At 34.8% G+C, this 18,411-nt stretch overlaps 1 protein-coding gene across 1 annotated transcript; it reads right to left on the minus strand.

Annotated features, from left to right (window-relative positions):
• Positions 10,487 to 16,736, minus strand: LOC105167783 (glutamate decarboxylase). The gene is made up of 6 exons (XM_011087598.2): positions 16,537 to 16,736; positions 15,466 to 15,670; positions 12,263 to 12,678; positions 11,919 to 12,172; positions 11,308 to 11,360; positions 10,487 to 11,201 (listed from the first exon to the last, which is right to left on the minus strand). Exons 1-6 carry the CDS (start codon positions 16,620 to 16,622, stop codon positions 10,710 to 10,712), a joined length of 1,506 nt encoding a protein of 501 aa, XP_011085900.1. The 5' UTR covers positions 16,623 to 16,736; the 3' UTR covers positions 10,487 to 10,709.

The raw sequence follows: 18,411 nt of genomic DNA on the forward strand, positions 1-18,411 counted from the left end.
TCTCTTAAAAAGATTCTCCTTTTTGTTCTATATTGAATTGGATTCAAATTAGAACACAAAATAATCCAAAAGCTCTAAACAATTGCGTTTGGAGTTGTTTTTCTTCTTGTTCTTTGTTTTGTTTTTGCTATATCTAGCAATAGAAAAAGAACTATACCTTTTTCATTTTGTGGTGTGGACAACTTAGAGGAATTCTAGTTTGAATTCTCAGGTGAACGGAATGGGAGAGCATAAAAGGAACAACGTACGGTACAGTTTTTCTACAGAAACAATAGGTAAAGTTTCATATATATATTTCTATACTTTTTCTTTCATCCTCTAGCCACATGTCTAGCATGTTTATATGGTTATTATTATGCTTTTGACAAACACCGAGCTCCTGAGAATTTCAAAGCGAACACCCCTTTGAATTGGTTTTAAATTTTTTATTTCACACTTCCATCGGATTCTCGGACCATACCGATTCTTTAACTGGTATCAGAGCCCGGTTCGGTATTGTGGCTTTAGGATTAACATGTTATTATGTGTTGTGCATGAACGTGTTTTATTTGCTTTTGGAAAGCATGTTTTATGGTTTTGAAGCATGATTATATGTTTAGAAAATATGTATTTATTTTGCTTTTAAATTATGGATATCTATGCATTTTTTGAAAATAGAATTTTCTATAAATGCATGATTTTATTTCAGTTTTTAATTGCAGAAATTCAAAAAAATTGAAAACCGGAGCACTACAGCCATTGCTGCCCTACTGACCGTTCACTAGCCAGCAGGGCGCACACTCGCTGGCGTGCGTGCCGGCAAGGCGGCAGAGCGCGCGAAAAGTGCGGCAGGGATGCTTGCACACGCGTGCTTTCGGAAGCAGACGGTTGTCTGCTGTTCCGAACAGATGGGTCATTTTGTGTCTTTTTTCCCGAAAAAGTTAGATTTTCTTGATTTCTACAATTTTTCTAAAATTATTAATTTTGGCTAATTTTAGTTTTTGTTAAATTAGATTATTCTAAAATTAATTGTGCCTTCAAATTAATTTGAAAATAATTTCCAAACAAACAAAAGAAATTTGTACTTTGGTTCTATGGAATGATATCCATTTTTAAATTGATTATTAGTATGTAATTTTTTGCATTTAATTATGTTTTCTTTTGGTATTTGATATTGGATATCGATTGTTAAGTACATGGATTATATTTATTTGTTTAATATGTTTATATTTGATATAAATGTGTTAATTATTGTTTATTAGATAAATAATGGGGATGATCACAAACTCCACTAACCGAATGTATGGTTTATTTTTTATGTTGGGTGAGGCCTGCGTGCCTCTTTGTTTTAATTTTTTCTTTCATTTTTTAGCCATGGAATAATAAGGCTTGCTTTCTCCCTCCTTTTGTACTCCCCCAACTTCTGATTGGGGTTTTTATTTTTAGTTGTAATGAGTGTAGTTAGGAATGTGAGGTTTTATTTATTTTGAATAAATGTAAGCTTCCACAGAGATGAAGGCCTAGGCCTATTGGACGGAGCTCAAGACGGAAGACCAAAGAGGAAGGCCTATTAGAATGATAATGGGTTACTATTTTGTAATAGTTAGGCTACACCCTAGATTGACCATCAACTCATTGGGGGTTCAGTGGGTTACTTAGGATCGGGCTTGTGATCATCCAACAGGGGCGAGCTAGGCTTATTTTTGCATGTGATAAACGTTATAATTTTTTACGTATGATGTGTTTGGAATGCGTTTATACTCAATCATTAAAACTTTGTCATGCAAAATATTATAATAATGAGGTCTCGGTCACAACTAACTTGAATTGTCACTTGGATGGTCTAAGTAAATATTAGGCTCAAATGAAATTAAATCAAATGGTTTGATAATTCCAAGCCTTCCATCCACAATAATGTAGTGTGGATGTTACTTCTACCATTTTGTGGTCTAACGAGTCGTGGCACATTTGGGTTAGAAGAAACCTACACTATTATTGTGAACAAAATGGAATATGCTCCTATTTTCCTGTCTCACGAGTCGTGGAGAGTGATAATTGAGATATTCATTTGGTTGATGGGTTGGGCCTAACACTGAGTAATCTGATTTGCTTGGAGTCCTCGGGATCATGTGAAAAGGAGAAGCAAAATATCTTGAGAATCTCATTGGATGAGAATGGTAATGGTTACCTCCCACAAAACTTTTTCCTTGTGAATCATAAAAGTGGGACATAGAGAATTGTGTTTTGTAGATTCCAAATCCACTAGAAAATAGTTTTCTGAAACCCCACTTGAGAGTGGTGGTCTTTTGAAAAAATAGTGAGAGCGGTTAATGACTAAAGACCAAGTCTCAACTTGTATTTAATGTTACAATCAATTTGCTAATTTCTGATTTACATTTTGAATGTAGATTGTCTAAGAATCCATTAACCATAATTTTGGTGACAAACAAATTTAATGGAACGAACTACAATGATTGGCTTAAAAATCTGAGGATTGTCGTTGATTTCGAGAACCAGACTTACGTTCTGGATAAGTCTCTTCCTAGGACCTTGCTGGAGGGGTCCACATCTGAAGAACGTCTGATGTTTGAAAGGTGGCATGAGGACAAGCGAAAGGTCTGCAGCATCGTACTGGCATCCATGATAAACGATATCTAGAAACAGTACAATAGGCACGATGATGTCGCGTCGATAATGCTCCGCATGAAAGAGGTTTATGCGGTTCTAGATAGGTATATTAGATAGGCCGCCACAAAAGCATTTTTCGGCACCAAGATGACTGAGGGATCCTCTATGCAAGAGCATGGGATCAAGATGCTTTCCCTTATGGAAAAGCACGAGTATCTTCAAGCTGGGCTTGATAATGACACGTACATTGACGTGATCCTCCATTCACTTCCTCCCTCTTACGACCCGTTTGTCGTAAACTACAACATGAATGGGCTTGAGAAGACTATAAATGAATTAATTAACATATTGGTCCAATACGAGGCAACGAGCAAAGAGTCTGCGCCGTCGGTGTTGGTCGGGGAGGCTTCGGCCTCTAAAGTGAAAGGCAAGGGGACCAAACACTGAAAGAGGAAGAAGGGTAAGGCAAATGTGGCCGCAAGCTCTTTGAGCGCTCTTTTTGCCCCAGTTGGGATGAGGTTAACATGATAACTAACTCTGCTTCTTGGGTATTGGATACCGGCTGTGGAGCTCACATCTACAATGATTTGCAGCTGCTGGAAAGAAGCAGAAAGCTAAGTAAAGACGAGGTGGTCCTGAAACATGGCGATGGCAAGGTTGTTACTACTGAAGCTATAGGGATACTCCGCTTAGCTGTTAGTGATCAAGTTAGGATAGAATTGAAATATTGCTATTATGTACCTAGTATGATCAAGAATATCATTTTCATATTATTGTTGGAGAATGTTGGTTTTGAGTTTATTATCAATAGAAATTATTTTTATTTGATGAAGAATGGTTCTTAACATACTCTAGGCAAACTTCATAATGGTCTTTATATTCTCCAACAGCATGATTTCGTCATCACTGCTCAAAACAAACATAAAATGGAAAATCAAGAAAACACACATATCATGGTATCCAAGGCTAAGTCACATCTCTCAAGATAGGATTAAAAGGTTGGTAGACTCAACAAGTCTAGAGATAGATGATCTGGATCACCTACCAGCCTGCGAGTCTTGTCTGAAAAGGAAGATGACCAAGAAGCCTTTTGTAGGACAAAGTACACTTGTCAGTTGTCTGTTGGATTTGATCTATTCAGACGTTTGTGGGCCACTGAATACACAAGTCGGAGGTGGATTTTTCTACTTCATAACCTTTGCTGATGATCACTCACGGTATGGTTATGTTTACCTAATGAGGTACAAGTATGAGGCCTTTGGAAGGTTTAAAGAGTTCAGACTTGAAGTTGAAAACCAAACTGATCGCAAAATTAAAACCTTCGATCGGACCGAGGTGGTGAGCATTTAAGTGGGGAATTCTTAGATTACCTAAAAGAGAATGAAATTCTCTTAGTGGATTCCTCCTGGAACGCCACAACTTAACAGTATCTTTGAAAGGAAGAACCGAACCTTGTTGGACATGGTTCGGTCCATGATGAGTTTTACCGAACTGCCCTTATCCTTCTGGGGATATGCGCTAGAGACGGCAGCCAAGCTGTTGAACATGGCGCCGTCTAAGGCCATGGCCCAGACACCATATCAGATATGGCACGACAAGCCTGCATCCTACAAGTACTTGAGAGTGTGGGGTAGCCCTACATACGTCATGAGACTAGTGGGAGACAAACTGAACTCAAGGTCTAGTTTGTGCAGGTTCGTGGGTTATTCTAAGAAAACTGCGGCCTATTATTTCTATGATCCCTCTGAACAAAAGGTTTTTGTCTCGCGAAACGCAGTGTTCTTGGAAAAAGGTTTTCTAGCGGATACCCAATGTGAGGAATTGCTCCTTCAGGAATCAAGTCAGGCAACACCTCAAATGGATGTAGTGACATCATCAAAGCCTATAGTTCCCACTGACAATATTCATGTCTTCCGAAGGTCAACCAGATTGTCTCAACAGCCTGAGATGTATGGATTTTTAGGTTTGACTAGTCAATTGGATAATGATCCATAGACCTATGGAGAAGCGATAACAGACATCGATTGGGAAAAATGGGTTGAGGCCATGAAATCCGAGATGGACTCTATGAGTTCAAATAAGGTTTGGACGTTAGTAGACCTTGAGGCCATGAAATCCGAGATGGACTCTATGAGTTCAAATAAGGTTTGGACGTTAGTAGACCCACCCAAGAGTGTTAAACCTATTAAGTGTAAATAGGTCTACAAACGTAAGGTTGGAGCTAACGGAGAGGTTACTACCTTTAAGGACAGGCTTGTAGCAAAAAGGTATACTCAACGAACTGGGGTCGATTTTGAGGAAACCTATTCGCCTGTAGCCATGGCCAAGTCCATTCGGATTATGGTCGTCATAGTTGCAGGGTATGACTATAGAATACGGCAGATGGACATGAAAACGGCTTTCCTTAATGGGTTCATTGAGTAAGACATCTATATGGATCAGCCGGAGGGTTTCACATCGTTTGGAGAAGAATAGAAGGTCTGCCACCTCCAAAAGTTCATTTATGGTCTCAAACAAGCTTCCCGAAACTGGAATATTCGTTTTGATGAGTTCATGTGGGGTTATGATTTCATCAAAAATGAATTTGACCCTGTGTATACAAGAAGGTCAGTGGAAGCTCTATTGCATTCCTAGTGCTTTATGTGGACGAGATCTTGCTCATTGGGAATGATATCAAAATATTAGGTGACACTAAAGCATGGTTGTCCACACAATTCTCCATGAAAGATTTGGGTGAGGCTTCCTACATCCTAGGCATCATGATTATTCGGGATAGATCTACAAGGATGTTAGAAATGACCTAAACCTCGTATGTTGAGAAAGTCTTGAAGAGATTCAAGATGAAAAACTCCAAATGAAGATTCCTTCCTATGAGACATGGGGTTAAGCTATCCAAGAAGTAGTCTCCTAAGACTGATGAGGAGCATAGAAAAATGTTTAACATACCTATGCTTCAGCCGTAGGCAGCATACAGTATGTTGTGCAGTGCAGAAGGCTAGATGTCACTTTTTATTTGAGTGAGTAATGAGCAGATATTAGGCATGTGCCGATTAGGCTCATTAGACTGCAGTCAAGACCGTACTTAAGTACCTGAGAAAGACTAACGATATGTTCTTGATTTATGGTGGTGGAGAGTTAATCTGGAAGCTACAGCGACGCTAGCTTCCAGTCTGATGAGGATGATGCGATGTCTCAATCAGGGTTTGTATTCAGGCTGAATGGTGGTGTAGTGGCTTGGAATGTTCCAAGCAGGATACCACAGCGGATTCAACCACTGAAGTTGAGTACATAGCGGCTTCGGAAGCAGCTAAGGAGGCAGTTTGGATGAGAAACTATATCCAAGACTTGGGTGTAGTGCCTAGCATTGCCTAGCCAGTGGTTATCTTCTGTGATAACAACGGGGCTATAACATAAGCGAAAGAACCGACATCTCATCACAAATCCAAGCACATTCTTAGATGCTAACATTTACTTAGAGAGATGGTGGGAAGAGGTGACGTTCGGATGGATAGAGCCACATCAGCAGAAAATATAGCAGATCCATTGACCAAGTCGGTGTCGCAGATTGCTCATGCTCAGCATCTTGGAAAGATAGGTTTGAGAATAATGAGTGATTGGCTTTAAGGTCAATAGGGAATTTGTTAGAATAGGTGACCAAAAAACCAATTGGATTGGTCTTTATGTAATTCGTTCTGACAATTTCAGTGTAATTGTAAAATTGTTTATGAATAGAGTATTCATTATCTGGCAATTGTATTTGTTATGCTCACTGGTTATGTTACTAGGCTTAAACATCACAACAAAGCCCAAAAACCAAATTATACAACCTAGGTAGTTGGGTTGCATTAGATGTGGCCATGAAACCAACTTTTGAAGGTTAAGTTTGAAAGTTCCAAGTCGTGGACCTCGAGACTGGGCATCGAGAGTCCTATTAAAACTTGCACTAAAATTGCATTCATTGGATGAGTGATGTGCTTCATCTGCGAAAGACGTTGGACGTCTATACAATGTTAGTAGACAAGGTTGTCAAGTTGACTAACTTACCCAAGGGAAGTCATCATATGGAAGCCTTAGAGCCTTGGTCGGCATGACTAGATCTTCCTAGCTCCGGTAGTACGGGATTAGTCCTTGGACTCGAGGAACCATGCCAGTTGCATGCATGTGATGGTTGTATCTTGGATTTGACGAAACATGATCGTATCTTGGATGTGGTGATTACAAGTCTTGTTTCAGTGCAATCAGAATATATAGTGAGGATGGTGGGTTCCAAGATAGAATCTATCACCTGTCAGTATATGATAGTTGAGTCTCCTATGCGCTCTGAGATGGTTCGTGCTCTTAGAGTCTGTGGCCACAACGATTGGTTGAGTAGGGAATAGTTTCCTACGTCAATCAATAGAGCTAATGCATCTCGAGTTATCGAGCATAGTATCTAGTTCAGGATGGGAACCAACACCCAATTCCATACCTTAGACTTAGATCGAGAGATGGATAATAGAGGGACTGTACCCATATGGTACTCAGGAACGCAAATATTCAGGCCGTTAGATTCACCTAGTCTTTAGTGTCATGGACCGTTGCTAGACAGCCACCTTTGTTGACGGAAAATTTCGATTAATGGTTAATTGAAAATAAACTAATTAAATTGAATTTAATGAATCATTGTGTCGGACACAAGCCTAAGTTTAGCTGAGGGTGAACCTAACACACAAATCACTATGAAATTAGTGGAATTAATTTGAAATTAATTCAAAACAAAATGAATTAATTTAATTAGATTAAATTAATTCAAGGAGAATATATATAAATGATTGGATCATTTATTTAGCAATCCGTTTGATGGATGGCTTAAGAATTAATTAATTGAAGTAATTAATTTTTGGGCTTAACACCTTTAGATTAATTTATTAGGTTTGGCTTAATTAATTGATTGGATCAAGTAATTAGTATTTTGGGCTTAGATTTATTTAATTGGACTAAATGAATCATTTGACTTAGTTGGGCTAAAATCAATTTAATTAATTATTGTCCAATGGAATTTGGTTGGGCTTGATTTAATTTGATTAAATCGAGCCCGGTGCATATTTGAAGTCCAATCCCATTTGAGGGTGGTTAAAGCAAGTTAAGAAGGAGTTGAAACTCCTCACCATGATGAACATAATGGAGTTATTTCATCATGGTTGGAGGTTATATGCATGTGGTTGTATAGGTTGCCTTAGAGGCAACTATGTTGAGAAACTTAGCATAACGCAATTTCAAGAATTAAGCATAGATGCCTAGTCCGAAATGGGAGCCGACACCTAATTTCATGCCCTAAACTAAGACCAGAAGACGGTAGATGGAAGGACCGTACCCGTATGGACGCGAGAGCCTAAATGTTCACTGAAAAATTCACCGAGTCTTTAGTGCCATGGATCGTTGCTAGATGACCACCCATGGTAACGGGCTTTCTTGATTAAGAGTTAATCAATAAATATTAATTAAATATTATATTTAATTAGTAATAGTGTTGGACAGTAACCCAAATGTAATTGAAAGGTGAACCTAAAGAGAAAGAACAAGGAATTAATTTGAAATTAATTCCATAAGATGTGAGTAATTGGATTACTCACACATGAAAGTCCATTGGATGGATAGCCCAAGTTTAAATTAATTGGATTAATTTAAATTGAGCTTGTTTTTATTTAATTAATGAATTGGATTCCATTAATTAATAACAGACAATTTGGCTTTGAGTATTTAATTGGATTAAATACCTAGTGGACTCAATTAAATGAACTTTATAAATTGGATTTTAATTAAAATTCATTGGCGTTGAATTTATTTTACATAAAATTGGCTCAATGATTAAGGTCCACTAGCAAAATTGATGGAGGAAAATTTGATCAAAGAATTACATTTTTGGAAAGTGATAGCTTGGTCATATTTAGACTCTTCTCTATTTGGAATGGATTGAAAAGGTACCTTATAGAATATACAATGTACCTAACACATTCTTGTTTATCTTTTCAAGGTATATAAATATATTTTGTGTATGATTATTACGGTAATAATTCATTACACAATACATCACAAACCTCCTCCATCACCAAATTCGGCACCCCTCCATTATTCTCGAAGGATGAGTTTTTCTTTGATCTTGACTCTTTCTAACAAATGGATCAAAGGTCTCGTTCTTCGGTATGATGTAGATCATCTTTGGAGGATTCCTACGTTGGAATCTCAGGTGAACGTTCAATAAAACTAACCAGTTGGAAGCTTGAAATTTAAGAAGTAAATTTCGATTTTAACTTTCGCTTCTACTTTTATTTTCCCAACCATAGGCTTGTATGATTATATTTTATTGTTGTGTAAATTTTTATACTACATAGGGTACACCCCTTAGATTCGTTTGTTTTTTACAATTCAATTTTATTATTATGCATTTTTAATTATCGCTTCCGGTAGCGCATTCCCACGCCGTACCACACGATCCTTTCAAGAGTTGTGTGCCCGAGAAGAAAGGCGGGAATCTAGGGATAAGGTACGACCTTATCCTCTTCTTGACTTGAATAGCACGTCTTTGGACGAAAAAGGACTCCCTCTATACAAAAACTATTGCTCTGCAAGGAGTCTCCTAGACTAAAGAGTCGAGCTTCTTGTTCTCTTGAGTTGGCCATGGAAGGGTACAACAGGCCTCCGTACGGGGCCCACTTCTTGGGCCGGACTTGGTGCAGTAGGTTTTTTTTCCTATATAGACTCTGATGTGGTGGCTTCCTCTTGGACTGAACTTAGCGGGCTCCCCTCTTGGACCGAACCTGCCATAGTGAGCTGTCTTCTTAGGTTAAGACTGTCTCCATTATAGGCTGATGGGCCTGATTTGGACTGAAAATCTCTTCTTGGACTGATCGCCTTTGGGTCATACATCATAGTGTTTTATCAATTAAAGAAAAGAATTGAACAACAAAACTTCACATCTCTCGGCTTTCATATTTTGACAATAATTTAAAGTATTTCATTGAACAACTAATATCATGAACAATTTCTCTTGCCATCTAAAAATCATTTATTAAAATAACATTTGCCTAGTAAATGTTAACCACATAGTTAATCCAATTAATTCACCATATTAAATTTAACTAATCAAGATTGAGTAGCTATTTCAATTTATTAGCTACATCGAAGTGATTAACATACACTAATTACTTAATCATGAACTAATAAATGAACTAATCTAATCATCCTACCAACTAAAAGAAGGTAGAATAATTCAATTTACTACTCAGTTATTAATAATAAACAATTAGATCAGTTAACAAAAAAGACTTAGAAAATTAGTATTCATCCGGAATAGAAAAGGAAAAATTGAATAATTTTAAGTTTATCTCCTATATTAATCATCACATTTATACTTGATCAATAAGTAATTAATCAACTATATTAACAACAAACAAAATAGTAAAGGAGAGGAGATAGCAGCCGTGAGAGGGGAGTGAAAACTTGCAGCTCTAGTCTAGTAATTTCCAACTATACACATATTTATATATAAATATATGTTCATCTCTATCTTTGTGTGGGTGTGTTGGCCAATTGCTAATATTTAGAATGCTTGGTGGCAGCCATGTTTTGCAGCACCAATTTTCATCTTTTTTTAATAAATTTATAAGATTAACCCTTTAATTCCTATACTTATGTAATTTGACCATAATAACTTTTATTAAATTTCAATTTAGTTCCTTCAAATTTGACACATTTGAATCATATTCGATAATTTATTTCCTAATCGATTTGCGATTTTTCTAACTTAAGTAAATAAGTGTTATGTAATTTCTTTTTCATCTCAAATTAACTCAAAAGAAATTTTATGAAAATAAACTTTAAATGAAAGTAGGTAAAAAAATATTAAATCTCATTGATAATATAATTAATTCGTTAAAATTGATACATAATATTAACTTATTATAATAAGAGTACAAACTCATTATTCTCTAATTACATAAATCCAAAAAGTATATAAATCAACTATTTATTACGCTCATTAGCTTCTCACATCATATATATGTCCACATTCAAAAATCACAAGTGCATTGTATCATCATCGCTAGGTCTACTATTCAATTTAATTAGCAAACGCCATTAGTCTTCCTGTCAGCAACGAACTTCCTCCAAGCCGCCGTGATCTCCCTCTGCACCTCGATGGCGGTCTTCTTAACAACGGCGGGGTGGTGCTCCTCCACAGGTACGGGGTCTGCAGCGCCGCCAATTAGCTTCTCCGTAACCCTAGCTGGGAGCAAGTCGAGCTCGTGCAGAACTTTCTCGATATCCAAAACAAGCCTCTCCGCTAGGGTCCGAGAGAAGTCCTCGCGGATAACGACACGCAGAACGGTCACGTGCTGCGCGTCAGGCGGCATGGTGTAAGCGGGGACGATCCACCCGAATCGGCGGAGCGTCTCCGAGACTTCAAACTCGTTGTGGCGGCTATTGTCCTTGAGGCTGAAGGCCACCAAGGGCACACCGTTGTCTTTCGACACAATGTTGAACCGGCCGGTCCGCTCCAGGCCGGCCTTTAGGACCATAGCGTTTTCTTGGCAGTTCTCCATGATGTTACGGTACCCCTACATACGTGATCTCATGCATTAGAATATATAGAAGTTCCGATATCTGATCTACTGTTGAATTGTTTGATATTTGAATATTTGTTGATGTTGATGAAATAATTACCTCATAACCCAAGCGAATAAGTTGGTAGTACTGAGCAATTACTTGACTAGAACCTGTATGACATGAGATTTTGTTTTTAGAAATATGAGATCAAAAGCTATGATAGTAAGTGAAATGAGAGAATATTTTAAATAAATATTTTAAAATTTTGAAGAAACCACCAAGACCCTAAATTGTTTCATTGTCAAAACTGCAGGAGGATAAATTATTATTTTTTTTTATAGGGGGTAAGTTGTTCATTTGTAATATTACAGGGGTAAATTGCATTAAACCCTATAAAAAGTAATTGAAAAAAAAAGGAACAAAAATTATGTTAATTGGAAGAGAGGGCATCGAGGGTTTTATAATAGTTTTTACTTTTGTGGCAGGGATAAATCGTAAAAAGAAATTCTAATTTTAACTGTGATCAATAAGTTTGGAATATTTAAAAATAAAAAACAACTGAAGTTGAAGTGTTTGGAAAAAAAAAATGTTTTAACTTAAAAGAATTTATTTAAATGGTTCAAAATCATAAACTGTAAATCAAAATATACACTTTTTAATTTATTTTCAATTAAAAAATTTAATAAAAACTTAAAATTAAACTATTGCAAACGTCCCTGAATACGTACCTTTAGAGAAGTTGAGTGTGAAAGTGGGCTGATCCGCCCCAAGATAGTTAATGTGGAAGATGAGCTCTTCAGGTAAATCCTCTTTGCTCCTCCAAATCACCCACCCAATACCTGCATACACCAGCCCATACTTGTGCCCACTCACATTAATACTTTTCACTAAAGGCAACCTGAAATCCCACTCCAATTCTGGGTACAAAAATGGTGCAATGAATCCACCACTCGCTGCATCCACATGGATTGGTGTGTCCCACCTGCAAATACATCACAATATCACACATTTACTCCAAAAAAAAAAATTATCAGTGATCATATTTCATTTCAAACAGTTGTAAATTGCATACCCTGTTTCTTTATTCTTCTCGATCAAGAGGTCGTTCAGACGCTTGACGTCTTCAAACTCCCCGTTGAGGGTGGAGCCGAGGATTGCGGCCACACAGATGGTGTTCTCGTCCACCATCTCCACCGCCTTCTCCGGGTCCATAACATAGTATCCGTCTCTCAGTTTCACTTCCTTGAGCTCGACTTCAAAGTAACGGGCGAACTTCTCCCAGCACACTTGAACGTTGGCGCCCGTGACAATGTTGGGCTTGTCGCAGGGTTTGCCCAGCGCTTTCATCTTGTTCTGCCATTTCCTCTTGAACGCCAATCCGGCCAGCATTATGGCTTCGGACGAACCGACGGTGCCGACACCAACAGCCGCCTCCCCATCGCCCAACGGCGCATTGAAAAGATGCGCGATCATGTTCACGCACCGGTTCTGCTTTCAAGAAAATAAAAAATAATTATGAATCAATATATAAGAAAATGAGAAAAGAAATTATTGTTCATTGGTCTCAAATTCACCTTGTTATAATTACTTGCTTAGGTTGTCGTTTTGGTAATTAAACAACTTAATTCACTTATTGTATTAGAAATCAACCTCCATAATGCAAAGTAAACCACTTATTTGAATATATTGGACTGTTTATAAAAAAATAAACGAACCTTATTACTGAAAGTAGTTCATAATAATTGGCAGACAATGCAAATCTTTTATTATATTTAAAGGACCTCAATATAGGTTGTTATTCTTAATATCTTACAAATTTTCAAACATTATATTTTTCGAGGTTATAAAGTGAAATATACGCTTCTTTTAGAAAAAGGGGGGCATAATTACATTTTTCTTCCCTGAAATTTGACGTAATTATACATAAATCTCCTATGATTTAAAAAATTATATTTAGTGTCCATGAAATTTGCTTTCATTCAACAAATAAGTTCCTCCATTAGTCAAAATTTATTAAGTTTGGTGATATTAACAGAAAAGTTGAATGAAAAATTGATATTTACTCTCGATTGACTTATTGCAGGCCAAATAATTTATTCTTATTAAACTACCCTTATAACATAAAAATATACCTCCCCATATTCACTAACGCGTGAAGATGTAACAGGATAATTTGATCATAAAAATGATTTATTTAACTTATCATGAGTCAGTATTAAGTCAATTTGGGGTAAATATAATACTTTTTTGTTAATATCAACAAATCGGTGAATTTTAACTAACCAAGGAACTAATTTGTTAAACGAACTTTGGGGAGTTAAATATAATTTTTCAAATTATAGAGAATTTACCAGTAGTTACGTTAAATCTCAAAGGTATAATTATCAAAAAAAAAAAAAAGAAAAACAAAGAAAAGTCTCGACCAATGGTTTCTCTCTCTTTATTGATGACAAAGTAAGGGTCGGGGCCGCCACGACTCGTCCTCACAAAAGTCAGGCATAGGTAGGTTTATTAAATAAATATGCAACATTACAATTTCTGACTTTTTTCCCCTAATGGAAGAAAAAGTAAAGCTACTTTAATTAAATTTTTTTTCTAATTATTGCTCGATTTGCTATATATATAATAAGGTTTCAATTGATTAATATTTGAAATAATTTAATTATCTTTTATATGATTTTTATATTATAAAATTTTATATCTCATTAGTAGTAAATATACGATTTATTAACAATGCTCGATCAAATATTTTACAACGTCAAATAAATTAACTAACATACACAAAAATTAGTTAACTAAATATCAATATATACCAATGGATTTAATAAACGTTGTATCATTCAAAAAAAGAAAAAACGTCTCATGCACAATTATTTAGCTTTCTTACAAATAATCATTTTCGTAGTATCGGAAAATTAGTACTTTTTTTTGTCTCTTCTCTTGTCTAGAATTTTGTCTTTCATTAATTTAAATTTTATTTTGATTTTACCTATTTTCTTGTCATAAACCCCATAAATATATTAAATAATTAAAGTAGAATGATCGAGCGTGCAGATGACACTACTTGTAATAATTTATCGACATGGCTGTGTAATAGTGATCATCGAATATTCGAGAACAATATTTATATATATAAATTCCTAATCGTATTGGTCATAATAATAAAAGAGACATTATCCATTTAGTACACGACAAATGGGGTGTATTTAATTATTAGACCCACCTGTCCATTATTAAATAATTCAAAGTGAAATCTGCCCACCAACTCTTCCTCACCTTTCAAATTATGACAAGTGATACAATCCTATCAATTTTTAAATAAAATAATTATACTTTTAATTAAATCATTTTAAAATTAGGTTTATTTTCATTTTTTTTTAAAGCGACTTCACGTTATTTTTTAACTTTATTCCATAATTTTTTTTGTCTGTATCGATAACACTTTAAATTAATCCTCGTTTCTTACTTTCTCTCTTTTTTTTATTTTATTTTTATTATAATACATTCTAAAAATGTAAAAGATTACTTATTATACACAGTAAAGACGACGCACCACAACTGCTAGTGATAAATAGAATATACTACGTCGACAATCCATGAAGTTATGATTATTATACAAATGCCTCATATTTTTTATAAAATTATAAATACACCCCTTGAATTCATAGTTGTAATTTCAAATTGCATTCTCTATGTAGTGGCAAAATTTTTATATCAATATCCCAACTTGAGATGTATCTGTAATTTTAAAAAAGTAAAGATGCTTCTGTACTAATATATAATTTTATGGAGTGTCGGTAATTATTTATATATGTAATTAGTTGCATCTGATCACGTAATAATATAAAATAATATATTAATCATGTGGAGATGCCAAAGTAACGAAAACCGATAAGGTGGAGTTAGGAAAAAGAGAATGAATTTTAGTGCATTCAAATCTTGTTTATTAAATAAAATAAATAAATAAACATGTTTTTTATGCTTTAATTAAGCTAAGAATCATAATAGTACCTCAACACATTATATTATTAAGTATTTGTGCTCCATATATTTATTATTTAATAGCATATTAATATTATTATTAACTTTTTTTTTTGACAATTATGCACAATTTTTATCACTAACAATTATATTATAATTAATGAAGAAATTCAATTTTTTTTTCCTTAAATTCGGTTGAATCAATTAATCATAATAATAATTATTTGATAAAAAGGAAAAAAAAACAAGAATTATAAATAAATGTAATTAATTAATAAGGAATTAGAGAATTGCCTGTAGCTCAGTGGTGACGGGGTACTCATCCATGTCCACGTAGTTCTTGTTAACGGAAGCCATTATCAGCTTATCACACTCCGGCTCCATCCATGTCGTGACGAAGGACGCCAGATTCAGCCTCGGGTTCCCGTCCAACATCAGCTCGTCGTTTATGATCTGGTAGGCTGCCTCCTTCGGAATCGAGTTCTCCGGCATCTTGAACCTACACACATGACACACCAATGATTTATTGCTATTGAAGTCGCAAGAATTTGTGCTAAAAATATGTCTCGCTATAAATCTTCAATTGTGTGATTAATATGGACAAAATTGCAGTTTTTGTCTCATAGAATAGGGTTCAATATTTTTAGTAGATTTTCAGAATGCTTCAAAAATTGAGAAAATTTGACATATTTAATCCTATATTTTATGAAACTTTCAAAAAGGTCTCAAAATTGAGAAAACTTGAGATATTTAGTCTTCTATTTTATGAAATTTATGGAATTAAATGCGTCGAATTTTCTTAATTTTTGGAGCATTTTGAAAATCTGATTCAGTCAAAGGACGAAAAGTGTTGAACTTGTCTTATGGGACTCAAAGTGTTGTTTCGCCAATTAATATGTTTACCGGAGGTGTAGTGCCAATAATTGTAGTTTGAGTGTCAGCTTTTTCACAAAATATCTTACAAAATAATTGAGACCTTACAAAATACAAAAAAAATCACCTTTTATTTTTCAGAAAATGAAATTACAAGATAAAAATCTCTTTTTTGGTACCAAAACTCTCAACTCAAAATCTTTACAAAACGGCTTCAGTTTTGATCATACTAATTACAAAATTATCGTTAGTAAAATATAATAAACTTCATAATTTTTATCCAAACAACCCAAGTATTTACGGTCAGAATAAGATCCGACCTCTCATAGACTTCAAAAACCACACGCACTTAAACGAGATGCCGTGTAATCTTAGGACTGGAACTCCACTGTATCGAAAAATGTACTTGAAAAACCAAGAAACTAAGAGATAAAGTCCCTTAATTTAGAGAGTGTAATAGACCACACGAAGATGGATCGTGTCAAACGTTACCTGGGAAGGGAATCGCGAACATATCGCGAGGCGAAGGTTGAGTGGACGGAGACGTCGGACTGAGAAGCGGTCTTGGAGAGAACCATGGTGGTTGTCCGGAGATCAAGTAGATAGAGAGATTGAATTAATGTTGTAAGAAAGAAAGGAAAAGAAGTTGCTGTTGTTAGAGAGTTTGGGATGAGTTTCTAACTGGCCCTGGAGTTGAATATATAGTGTGTGTGAATGGGGCAAGTGGGGGGTTTGTTTGGCAAGAAATGTTTATTCATGCGTTTACTATTCAAATATTGAGGTATCGGGAACATGGGTGGGCAGTTGCTTCTGTCCTCAGTTACGAACGCAATCTAGGGCCGGAAAACGCGTAATGAGAATTCCCTTTCGAAAATAATGAGACCGGTGACCGGTCGGTCAAGTTGTGGGTCTTTGTTTCTGACCTTTTGACAGGGAAAAACGAATTGGTCCGTTACTTGTCCTTTCACACGCATATATTCTTGTTCATGTATTTGTTTCCTTTTTACTTTTCTTTTAATAAAACAATTTAGGAAGTTCCAAATCCTAATATTGTTACACGTCAAGAATAATTATATTTTCTAGTGAATTTTAATAATCAACTATTAATATAAGATATTTCTAACCACTCAACGACTGTTATTACAATAAATAAACAACTGCACATTGACGGCTATGAATCAGGCATCAATTTCATAAACTAAATTAGCTTCATTAATGTAAAAAACAATTTAGGTCGGATACAAGATATTTATGTATTATTCGTTGATGCATTCCTTGTATCCATAATTAGAATGGAACCCACAATTTTTTAATAGAAAATAACCCGTTTTTATCAATCTAACCAATGCACGTCAGATTGCTGCTGCGACAAAGTAATGTAAATAGTATAATTTCTACAGAAGTTTTGGGTGTTTTTCGATTTTTTTTCTTCTTCTTATAACTTTGTCAGTATGGATAAATAAGTATTAAATCCTACATTTTTGTGATGGTAATTCAGTCTATTTAATATAATTCCACATAGAAATTATTTTATTAAATGATTAATACTTTACTCTTTCTTTAAATAATTCCACAGATACGTTATGTTTTTTTCAATAAGTTCACACATGGCTACTTCTTAGTGACGATATTTTGATTTATTTTTTAAATAAATCCACACATATTTTACTTTCCTACCAAACATACCTTTATTTTATTTCATAAATTCTCAAAAGAAATCTCAATTATTTCCCACTAAGATCTTTTAATAATTTATTTTCAAATCAGATTCCCACTTTCAATGATCTAAATTGGATTTAAAAACGACTTCGACCATCGAAATAAGAAAGGAACATATTTCACGCGTATGCGTAAAGTCAATCTGAATTTGATTTTTGCTACGCTGTAAAAAAAATATTTGAGTTTTCAATACACTATAAAATATTAAAATTTACAAGTCGTAATAAATTAATACTATTAATTACAATTAAATAAAAATAAAGTAAAAATTTTAATTTTTACCATGATTAAATTTTTACTATAATTAGTCAAAATATTTGCCAAGGTTTTGGCCATAAACCACATTTGTAGAAACAACGGTTAATGCCGTTGCAAACCTGTGATTGATATTTGGCTATAGATTAACCATAGTGGAAAATTATATTTTTCTAGTGCTATTTTCTCAAGAAAAATTATTTATATTATAATATATATATATATTTCAATTATACTACAACCTATTGATGCATTTGATATAAATATAAATTTTTAATTCTATTTTATTTTTAGTTATAGAATTTTAATTCTATCTTAAATAAAAATTATATATATATATACTGCAGATTATATTATTATAGTATTCAAAATCGTGTTCTTTTTTAGAACATA

This window comes from Sesamum indicum, linkage group LG8 (genome assembly GCF_000512975.1).
Source record: "Sesamum indicum cultivar Zhongzhi No. 13 linkage group LG8, S_indicum_v1.0, whole genome shotgun sequence".
Classification (NCBI taxonomy): Eukaryota; Viridiplantae; Streptophyta; class Magnoliopsida; order Lamiales; family Pedaliaceae; genus Sesamum; species Sesamum indicum.